General features: G+C 37.0%; 2 protein-coding genes across 4 annotated transcripts in view; one reads left to right on the top strand and one right to left on the bottom strand.

Moving 5' to 3' along the window:
• The window catches only part of LOC139695416 (bumetanide-sensitive sodium-(potassium)-chloride cotransporter-like), a 315,500-nt gene that overhangs the window by 261,201 nt on the left and 42,294 nt on the right, over nucleotides 1-12,005 (top strand). For all 3 annotated transcript variants that reach the window (XM_071594163.1, XM_071594164.1, XM_071594165.1), the window contains exon 11: nucleotides 907-1,118. In XM_071594163.1, coding sequence (XP_071450264.1) covers nucleotides 907-1,118 — 212 coding nt within the window. The remainder of the gene's footprint in view (nucleotides 1-906; nucleotides 1,119-12,005) is intronic.
• LOC139695417 (hemolymph lipopolysaccharide-binding protein-like) lies at nucleotides 7,012-8,127 on the bottom strand. The gene is made up of 3 exons (XM_071594166.1): nucleotides 7,811-8,127; nucleotides 7,360-7,617; nucleotides 7,012-7,218 (listed from the first exon to the last, which is right to left on the bottom strand). Exons 1-3 carry the CDS (start codon nucleotides 8,094-8,096, stop codon nucleotides 7,043-7,045), a joined length of 720 nt encoding a protein of 239 aa, XP_071450267.1. The 5' UTR covers nucleotides 8,097-8,127; the 3' UTR covers nucleotides 7,012-7,042.

Below are 12,005 nucleotides of genomic sequence, written 5' to 3'. Positions count from 1 at the left end.
GTATCAGCATTGTCAAAATACATAATAATAATGCATGATTAGGTCATGGCAATCCCACCTACCATAGATATTTTTCTTTGTATATGATTATTTTTTATCATTAATTAGTTAATTTCATTGTTATTATAGTGGTGTAGCTAGAGTGATGGAGTTAGTGAGGGGTAAATGAAAATTATGTTATGCAAACCCTGCTATCAATTTTATGCTAAAACCATCATGTTAAAAATTCAATCCAACACTGAAGACTTGATGATATATAATGACACTTTCTAAGGGTGGCTGCGTAGAAATTCAGCTGACCTTTTCAGATATTTTACATCTTTATTTATTGCACAGGGCATTGGAATGGCTTTGGGATGGGGTGGGGATTTAATGAGTAGATTGGTTGATTTGAGTAAATCTGATGAGGTAGCAGGGTTTTTGAAAGTAATGGGGGACCATTTAATAAAAAAATTGGTTTGGATGTGTAAGCATGTCTTTGGATCCTTTTGTTTAGAAGAGGTTCAAAATATACCTTAAATAGATAAATTAACTGGAATGAATAAGTGGAAAAATTGATAAGGATGATGTTACCATTCTCCTAGAGAATGTGTGTTTTTGAAATTGTTAGTGATATAATGGCTATTTGTTTCATTTGTATGCCTACTGTTTTTATAAATAATAATTTGAAATTATTTAGTTCCATTAGAAGGCTCAGCACCTCTTTTAAAATCTTTAAAAGATTATGGGTGTAAAATATCCTAAATATGACCCTGAATTGAATGATTGCAGTCGTTTCAGCATATAATTGTTTTTATTTTTGTATTAACACAGCCAAAGATATGATTAGTTCATAGAATGAAGTCATCTTAAAAGATTGTATTTTCACAATGTTTTGATGAAATCATCTCCTTAATTTTTTGGCAGATGTGAATTGGGGTTCAACAACTCAGGCGCAGACATATAAAAATGCCCTTGTGTCAGTGCAACAGTTAAATAATGTTGAAGACCATGTCAAAAACTATCGACCACAAATCCTTGTTCTTTCTGGAATGCCCAACTTTAGACCGCCATTGATCGACTTTGCTTACCTAATCACCAAGAATCTTTCATTGATGATTTGTGGCCATATACTTAAGGTAAGTACTTAGATATTATTTCATTTTTAATTTGTAGTCGCTCACTTTTCAAAATGAGGCCTGAAAAAGGAAGACATGTTTAAGCATGTGAAAATGGAATTGAAGGATGGTGGAATGGATGAATTTTAAAGAATAAACTAAGTTGGAATGTCATACAATGAGCGTAATTTGTTCTCAAATCTTTCTTTTAAAGCAGAATACTACTACGTGGAACAATTTTTCGCATGTAAATTAATTTAAAATGTGTTCCATGCCAAAAAAATGAAATTATTTACAAGGTTTATTCAAAGAAAGTTATATGCACATTGTTTAGGAAGTTGGATCATCTTCATCTTCTATTGCAGAATGAAGAAACAGGGAATGAAAACTCAATTGATTGAATGAAAATAAATGGTTTATTATTTATGATACCTGCCTAATTCCTTTTCATTAGAAAGCTATTTAGAGACATTTGTTTTTGTGAGTGCTGGAAAGTTTTGTAAAAATACAACTCGGAATTATCATTAAATAAATTTCTGACTTGCATAACCACAGCCTTATTAGGGCAATGCTTCATATGCATGGTGCGATGCAAGTTTCCCATGACCTCTTCATCAAATTTAGCCTCCTCTTCTCGACTTAATACTCCATTGAAAGCTCAGAAAGTTTCTGAATGGTAAACAAGCGTTAGCATGTAATTTTCAAATTGCAGCTTGTATTGACACAAAATAACTGCATGAAGCATAAGGTGCATGGCTTTCATTGGCTTATGGCCCGGCAATGCATTACATCTTGTAATGCCCAGGGGGTAGACCAGAGGTAGCAAGTCTGCCTATGGAGCTGAAGGTCGCTGGTTCGATCCCCGTAAACGGCTATAATTTTTCAGCTTAGATAAAGTTTGTTAATGGTTTTAACAGGTTTTTTAATGGATAAATGGTTAATGAAATGAGCAACCTCACATTAACAGCAAAAATACAATTATGGTATTTTGGAACAAGGTCATGAGAAAAAGAGACTCCTGCTAAAAAGCTACCCTGAACCCATGGTGAAAGGCTGCAGTTTCACCATTAAGCACTGGCAGGGACAGACTGAGTGGGTTGGCCCAGCATGAGCTGCCACAGCTGTGGGTGATAGTGAAATTTACGGTATCGGCCGCGGTACTGTGTTGTGGAAGGCAACAGGAAACCACCACATTATTCTCCCTAGATTATGCAGCTTTGCATTCTAATAGAGTAGAATGTAGTAGCTGTAGTAAACCAATCCTAGGATTAAAATACTGATTATGATAGAAGCCAAAGCCCAGTATTCACAGTAAAAAGGGCAACCCTTCCCTACAAACCAAAATAGCTCAGATGTGAGCATGCAAACATGAAGGTTATGTTGATTTAATAAAAGATAATAAAAAATAGATAAAATATAATTTCAGGAGGTTAAGGTATCTTCAGTCAAGTTGTAGAAACAGTATTTTCCATGAAAATTTACCTCACAAATCACTCCAGGAGAGATCATATTCACAAAAGAATGATAAATTGGTTCCACAGCCTACATCTCCCAAGAGTCCACTCTCACGAATAACACACCCACAAAATTGTTCACCCCTCCAGTTGTTTGGTTGACCTTGGTGCCATCGGAGGAAACCAGTTTCTTTTAGTGGCTGACCTGTGAATAAATTGCAAGTAGGGTTAATCATTGCCCATGCTTCATTCTTTAATATTTGCTAGACAAACAAAAATTTGACAGTTAGCAACTTTTTCCCTCTAGAAGCATGCATCATGCTGAGTCCTTATGTATTCATCCTCACCATATATCGTGACAAAGTCCCGTGACCTATTTCGATCATAGAAACCAATGAACAACCATGGGCCTCCAGCTTCGCTGTGTCGTGCATATATGGTTTTGATGACTTCAGATTCTTCTTGTGAATTTAAGATTGCCAAATGTCCACCTTCTTTAATGCAAGTGGAAGATGCTTCCTGAAATGTTACCTTGCTTCCATAGTGAAACTTGTAATATCCTACCGAAGGAAATAACTCATAGTCGTGTGGCTTTGCTGGAGGAACTGCGAGAAAAAACATGATGTATTTCACCAATTGATTGATATTTTGGAATTTTGTGAGTAATTATTTCTAGGAAAAATCATTTTGTATTTTGGCTGATTTTCGATATCGTTTCGATTTGAGTTCATTTTTTGATGGGTTCTTTACCATCTAATAGAAGAATTCAATGGTATTTTTTTGAGTGATTATAACATAATAATAAGAGGGACTGTAGACATATTAAACTTATTATTGAATTAAAATTAATTATTGAATACTTGTAATTTTTTCTCAAGTATAAAGTAACATTCATATTAAACACTGATTTAACTCATTTAGATATGCTGTATATTTTTATCTACCTCTTTAAGTGTGAGCATGTGTTGTCAGTGTGTGTTGAGGTATACATCTAAAACTATTTTTATCTGTAACATTAGTCATTGAACTTTCATCCAGCTGTGTCAGGGATTTTCAAAGAAAATCACCCTAACGTGGTAGGTCACTGCTTATTCATATTATTGTTATATTGAAATAAAAAGAAAAGGTATTTACAAAAAATGAGTCACTGTCAGTGATTCCTGTTGTATGGGACGTTGTGCGACAGGGAGGAGGAAGAAAATGTTTGGCAATATGTGCTGATGTTTGAGCTATCTTTAGAGTATCTGTATCATTCCACTATTACAAAGCCAAGTGTACTGCTATTTTTATGCTAAAGTAGGAATCATTTCCATACAAATGCTTACCTATAAAGGCACCTTTGATGTGAAATTAATGAACCTCTCCTAGTTGGTTGGTACTGTGTTTAAGGCCCATTTTCCAGTTTTGGTGAGCTTGCAAGGATTCTTCATTCAGGAGAAATTGAGTTATCCAGTGACCAGTTTGGTTTTTGTGGCCCATAATGGACAACTCGAAACTTTTATGCCCTTTAGGTACTTGATTTTGTTCCATGCAGAGTTGTTGTCCTTTTGGGTTGTTCCTTAGCATTAATATTACTAATGCAATGATAAATACACTATAGGGTACAGACATGTTGTACGTAAAAAGTAAAAGTGATGTGATTCTCAAATGTATATTCATACTCTGCTTCCCTTGACACTTCAAACTATGTCTTATATATCCAGCTCTATCAGCAGATTTATGACTTTGTGTTCTCCTTTTTTAGAGTAAAGTCATTAATGTTTGGGGCAAAGTGGTGAACTGTTGTGTCATTTTTCTTGGAAATAATGATAACCTTTAATTAAATTTCTCTTGGAAAATGAATCAAAGAATGATGAATAGCTAACACAATATCCTTGGGGGTATAAAATACTTATGTATCCCTGGGCTTCATAGGATATGTTCAACTCTTTAATTTACAATTTAACCAAACTTCTCCTTCAAATTCGATTTAGGTTACCAGATCCGTTGATTTAGTCGCTGAAAGACAGCCAACTGTCTTTAATGTTGGCTGCGGGATTCACAAGTTCGACTAAATGGTTCGGTTGGAGGTGATCTCTGATTGGCTTGTAGCGATACATCGTCGGCTGTCCAGTTTTAATGTAAACTTAATTAGTACATGTATACTAGTCAGCTGGGAAACTCGAATAAAAGTCAGGAATTTCATTATTTCTTCAGAAATTCTAGGTGTCAATTTGAAAGGGAGTAATCTTTTTGAAAAACGTCTTTAACTTAGCATGTTAATTGGAAATATGATGTTAGAAGCCTGATTCCTGATGATAACTGTATAATTTTCATTTGTGAGACCAGTTTGCGTTCACTGGTCACTTCAGTGACAAATAAATCAATGAGGGATGATCCACAAAAGAAAATAATTACTTATATCCCATGCACTGGGAAGAATATTATGCAAAAATGGAAATATGAGAAAAATAAATTAGGAATAGAAATACAGTGGACCTTACACAGCAAGCATAATTTGTTCTGGAATCTTTCTCACAGAGTAAAACACTGGTTAAGCGAAACTCCTTTCCCATTTAATATAATATATAATATGACTATGCATTCCCTGTAAAAAAAAATAAAATATGTCATATGTTTTTTTGAAGAAGATAAAGAGACACTGTTTAGGATCATAAATCATCTTCATCTCTTTCTCTGTCGAGGAATATACCAACATGCTGTGTTCATTCTATTTTTTAAATGGAAAAATCCAATAATTAGGTCATCATTTATGCAACATTCCTGGTAAGAGATAGAAAGAGATGTTTTAGATCAATGGGAGATGAGATGGAAGGAAAGTAGGGATTATTAGAGTGTTAGTTATTTATTAAAAGACAGCGGAGGGAATGATAGCCAGCTGGGGGTTGCCATAATATTGAGTAAAAAAATTGGAGGAAGCGTAGTTAACATAGATCAAGCAATGGATAGAATATCACTTGGTCATTGTTCAGGTATACATTCAACCGAGCAATCAAAAAGAGGAAGAATTCGACTGGGCATCAAAGCAGTTAGAGGATGTAATAGAGTGTGTTCTTGCAGGGAAACATTTGATAGGGATGAGTGATTGGAATGCTACAGTAGGCAAAGGAAGAGATGGTGATGAGGTGGGGGACTACAGTTTAGGTACGAGGAATGATCGCGGGGAGAAAGCAGTTGAATTCTGCAGGAGACAGGGGTTAGTCACCACCAACACTTGGTTTAGACACCACAAAAGACACAGGTATACATGGAAAATGCCAGGTGACTCAGAAAGGTATCAACTAGTTTATATTATGGTTACGTACAGATTTAGGAACAACCTGACACAATTCAAACAGTTTCCAGGAAGCAGATGCGGACTCTGATGACACAACTTAATAGCTACGAGGGTTGCTATTAATATTTTGAGCCTTGACAACACTAAGTGCTTTAGGTGCCATCTGACGTTTCCATCTGAAAGTTTGACCCTTTTAACGCTAACTTTCTTCAGAGCATTTTGTCTTTTGATCCTAACTTGTGTTGTTTACGGTGACTCTAAAATTTTGTCTGAGTAAAAAAATGGTGTTAAATTGTAAACACTTTCAGGCAATGATTTTTTATGACTTTCAACGTGCATCATCAAGACAGGAGTGCATCGATCACCTTACTTCCACTTTTGGCGATGAAGCCCCATCCTTGCCACTGAAATGCTGGTATAACGAATTCCATCATGGCCACTTCGCCCAGCAACAAAAATCTTGAAGGTCATCCAAAATCAGTTGTTGTGCTAGAAAACATTGATACTGTGCCAGAACTAAGAAAAGAAAGATCGTCATGTGACTTATTGTGAGATCGAGGCATCCTTGGGGATTAGTATGACTAGCATCAATAAGATATTGCATGAAACTTTAGCTGTGAAAAAAATTTGTCCTCGTTGGATCCGTCATAATCGACATAAGCTCAAAAAGATGCTCGTGTCAATTATTGCTAAGAAATACTCAACAAATACAATCGCGATGCATCAAAAACTGTGTATAATATATACACAGGTGACGAATCTTGGATCTATACGTATTAGCCTGAAACAAAACTACAATTCACTGTATGGGTCTTCCAAGATAAGCCAATCCTGACAAAAGTGATTTGTGCACGAAGTACATCGATGCAAATAATCTCCTGTTTCTTTGGAATAACTGAACATGTGGCAACCGTACTATTAGAGTAGCGTAGAACTGTGAATTCTGAATGGTACATGAGCATTTGTTTGCCTTTTTAGCATGTATAAATTACTCCATGTTGTCTGAAGGGAATGGAGACAAAAGTAACAGTATATACAGATATCAGGTACAAGTATATAATTTACCACTTACATACCTGAATGTGGTAAAATATGTCTACCATGAAATGATTTATTTTAACAATTTTATTTATTTTCACAATAACATATTATTTCAAGAGGTTAAGGTATCTTCAGTCAAGTTGTAGAAACAGTATTTTCCATGAAAATTTACCTCACATATCACTCCAGGAGAGATCATATTCACAAAAGAATGATAAATGGTCTTCACAGCCTACATCTCCCAAGAGTCCACTCTCACGAATAACACATCCACAAAATTGTTTACCTCCCCAGTTGTTTGGTTCACCTTTATGCCATTGATGGAAACCAGTTTCTTTTAGTGGCTGACCTGTGAACAAATTGCAAGTAGGGTTAATCATTGCCCATGCTTCGTTCTTCAATATTTGCTAGACAAACAAAATTTTGAAAGTGAGCAACTTTTTCCCTCTAGAAGTATGCATCATGCTGAATCTTATGTATTAATCCTCACCATATATCGTGACAAAGTCCCGTGACCTATTTCGATCATAGAAACCAATGAACGACCATGGGCCTCCAGCTTCACTGTGTCGTGTATATATGGTTTTGATGACTTCAGCTTCTTCTTGTGAGTTTATGATTGCCAAATGTCCACCTTCTTTAATGCAAATGGAAGATGCTTCCTGGAATGTTACCTTACTTCCATAGTGAAACTTGTAATATCCAACCGAAGGAAATAACTCATAGTCATGTGGCTTTGCTGGAGGAACTGTGAGAAAAAATATGATATGTTATGACAATTGATTGATGTTTTGGAATACTGTGAAAAAGAGAGAATGTTTGGCAATTTGTGGTGCTAGTGTGAGCTATCTTTAGAATATCTACATCATTCTGCTCTTGGAAAGCCAAGTATACAGTTCTTTTTATGCTACAGTGGGAATTGTTTTAATGCAAATACTTACCTATAAAGGCACCTTTGATGTGAAATGAATGGACTTCTCCCAGTTGATTGGTGCTGTGTTTAAGGCCCATTTTCCAGTTTTGGTGAGCTTGCAAGGATTCTTCATTCAGGAGAAATTGAGTTATCCAGTGACCAGTTTGGTTTTTGTGGCCCATAATGGACAACTCGAAACTTTTATTCCCTTTAGGTACTTGATTTTGTTCCATGCAGAGTTGTTGTCCCATTGGGTTTTTCCGTAGCGTTAATAATATAAATGCAAACACACATATACTATAGGATACCACCATTTTGTAGGTCCAATGTAAAATTGATGTGACTCATAAAATGTGCATTCGTACACTGCTCCCATGACACTTCACAATCTGTTCCTTATATAGACAGCTCTATCTGCAGAGTATTAGTGGTTTTCTGTTCTTTATTATTAAAGGAGAGGCATTTATTTTTGGGGGCAAAGTGGTGAACTGTTGTGCCATTTTTCTTGGAAATGACGATAACCTTTAATTTATTTTCCTCTTGGGAAGTGAATCAAAGCGTGATAACCAGCTTGCACAACTTCCTTGGGAGTTTTAGTCAAATATATCTCTCTTGACTTGATGGGAAATTTTTGCTCTTTACTTCTTGGATTTCTGACCAAACTTCTTTAAAGAACCCATGTCCATGAAGTAAGTGTACCAATGGTATATAGATGCATTACCTTGAATGGCAAGGAAGGAGTATCAGCTGGTTGCAGAGAAAGTCATGAGTGAGGGAAAGGAAATTAGTACTATTGAGGAAAAATAAGAACTTATCAAAAAAGGAATATTGAAAGCCTTAAAATAAAATATAGGAACTGTTAATACGAAAGGAAATCATGGATTAGGGATGAGATGATTGAAAGATAGATTAGAGAAGGATATGGAGGAATGTAAATACATAATTTGGTAGAATAAATTGCAAAGAGTTATTCTATTGTTTCAGGCTTCATTTCGTGGAAGTATTTAATATCCATACTAAAAAGAAAGACTCGTACTTTTCCACGTCAACGGCACCATCAACTTCCTCGACTTGACAATCACAATTAGGGATGATGGACACGAATTTGCAATTTATAGGAAACCCACTTATACAGACCACATAATTTCTAATGATTCCGCACACCACTTTTCTCACAAACACGCAGCCCTCCACTCCATGATCCACCGCCTCCTACACATCCCCCTTTCCCCCAAAAACTTCAACATTGAACTCGTGAATATCACTAATATAGCTACCAACAATGGTTACAACCCCAAACTAGTTGACCCATTACTACGGAAAAAACAAAAAGCAATAGCCATTAAAAGCATTTTCGTATCACATTCCGCAGTATCTAAAGATTTTAAGTGGTGCTCGATCCCATTTCTGGGAGATCTTTCATATTGGATTTCCAACTGCCTACCCACCTCACTCAAAGCAGCCTTCTACCCACCCATAACCCTCTCCAAACTTCTAGCCAATGGAAAAGACACCCAGGATGGCCTTCTCAAATCAGGCATTTATAAACTGAAATGCGAGGATTGCAACAGCGTATATGTCGGTCAGACCTGCAGGAATATCAAGTTTCGAGTCAAGGAACACGCAAGGTGTCACAAAAATCAGAATAACAACTCTCTCTTCGCCAAGCATTTACTAGAATTCGACCACAGCAGTGACTTTGTCCCAGAGATATTACACACACTCCCAAAAGGATTAAAAATGGATGCTCTCGAGCAATTAGAGATAAGAAGGCACTTGGTAAACCCCAACACGACACTTTGTAATGAGCAATTGTTCCCATACCCCTCCCCACTCCTCTCCGAGAAACTAGCCTGGAAATGGTCAAAACAACCCATCAACGCACCTGCGAGCCCCCACCCCTCTCAGGTCCTTCCAACCCTCCCCGCCCCCACTCTGTCCTGAGGGTATATATTCTTGCTCTGTCTGTTTTGCAAATTTGTACCTGATGATGCCGCAAGTCGGTGAAACGCGTTGTACCGTAAAATAAAATCTGTGGAAAAGTACGAGTCTTTCTTTTTAGTATGGATGCAAAGAGTTAAATAATAAGTTGAGATGGGTAGCAAATAGAGCAAAATAAGTGTGGTGGAAGATACAGTTCAAGGATATGAAAAGTTTGCAGAGGAAGAGTGAAATTGGTGTCCTAGACAAGGAGGTCGAAAGATTATCTGAAAGTAAGGAGGAATAATATGTGTTAATAGTTGGAGATAATTTTGGTAAAATACTAGTTGAAACCAAAAAGATACAAGAATATATAGGTATAAGAAGTGTACTGTAAAGGACTTAGTCCAGCAAGGTTAGATGTATAAAATGAACGTGGCAAAGATGAAGATAGCTTAGATCCTGGCTTACTCAACCCTGAGATAAAAAGGGCATTAAGGGAAAAGGTACACGTGATGCCATTTCAGGAATGAGATCACCAATAGAGAGAAACATAGAATACAATCATGATGTATATGCTTGTTTCATAGATTTTGAAAAGACATTTGATAGAGTCGATTTGGAAAAATTAATTCATGTATTGCAGAAATTAGGAGCAGATTAGAGGGTTATGAGGCTAATTGTCAAAATGTACATGCCTTAGACTGATCAGGTACGAGTGGGGGACAGAGAGTCCAGATGACCATAATAGGAAGAGGAGTTGGGCTGGGTTGTCTATTATCACTGGTGCTGTTCAACTTGTGGAGGAAATGATTTAAGAAGAATGGGAAGAACTGGAGGTAGAAATGAATGTTGGTGGGAAATTCGTGAAGTCAGTTCAGTTTGCTGATGATCAAGCTTCAGTGTCAGTCAGCCAAGGGTTTGCAAGCATTGCTGAGTACATTGGGGATTCAGTGCGATAGGTATGGGATGAGAATAAATATGAATAAAACAAATGTTATGTGATTTTCCTGGGAGACAAAGGGTAAGCTAAGCGTTTAAATAGGAGGGTAATGAGTAGAGCAGGTGGAACAGTTTAAGAATCTCAGAAGTGTTTTAGAACAAGATGGTCAAAGTATTGGGGACATAAGGAAACGAATTGTGTTGGGCAAAGAAGCTTTCAGGAGGAGTAAATAATTAATGACGGAGACGTTGAATAAGGATGTTGAAAAAAGCCTCATTCACACATTGATATGGAGCATAGTTAAAAATGGTGCGAAAACATGGTCATTGATGTTGGTTTATAGGCATAGTTTGGAGATTTTTGAAATTTTTGGTGGAGATGGTGAAGTGGACTGAAAGGAAAACAAATAAGGAGGTTATGAGCATGGTGGGAGAGAAGAGGGGATTGCTGGAAGAGGTCATAAGGAGGCAAGAAAAATGGATAAAAAGCATATTGATTGGCAGTGAAATGTTGAAGATGGTGATAGAGGGGAGGCAAATGAGGAAGGGGCTGGAGTAGAATTGGGATGTTCGATGGAGTGAAGGAAGGAAAGAAGCATACAGAGATGAAGAGGGGCATATTGTAATGTAAGAGGTTGGGTTGTGTTTTGTTAGGAGAGTCAAGATATTTATTTGGTTGTTCTGTCCATGCAAAACCAACCTTAATCATTAGATTACCCATAGTAATAATTCCTAATTCATTTTCGCTGGAAAACCTATCTAGAGACATTTACGAGGGTCATCCGGAAAGTAGTACCCGTCCGTGAAATAAAGACACAAAAGTAAATATTAACAAACATAAAAAATTTTATTTGAAAGAGGATACTTTAAACTACTTCTCAACATAATCTCCAAGCAAATTAAGGCATTTGTCATAACGTGTGACAAGTTTCTGTATTCCTGCTGCATAGTCCTTCGCCGCCAGCTCATTGAGATACGCGAGGGACCCATCTTGCACAAATTTTTGCATAATGCAGATGGTGTTTAACAATTTCATGAACAATTGTTCGAGAAACATTGGGAAAATGCTCACAGATGTCATCAATTGTGACGCGCCGATCGTTCCTCACGAATTCGTCAACTGAGCTCACCAGTTGGTCTGTAATGACAGACGGTCTCCCCGAACGCTCATCGTCGTGTGTGTTCCCCCTCCCCATGTTGAAGTTGCGACACCACCGCCGAACAGACGACTCGTCCATTACATTGTCTCCATACACCTCCTTTAATTGGCGATGAATATCACATGGGCGAACGTTTCTTGCATTGAGGAATTTAATCACTGCCCTCACTTCACAACTGGCGGCGTTCTCAATTTTTTTAAA

The sequence above is a fragment of the Hetaerina americana genome, unplaced genomic scaffold (genome assembly GCF_022747635.1).
Source record: "Hetaerina americana unplaced genomic scaffold, ioHetAmer1.1.p SCAF_6, whole genome shotgun sequence".
Taxonomy (NCBI): domain Eukaryota; kingdom Metazoa; phylum Arthropoda; class Insecta; order Odonata; family Calopterygidae; genus Hetaerina; species Hetaerina americana.
This window is presented reverse-complemented; position numbering and strand designations above follow the sequence as displayed.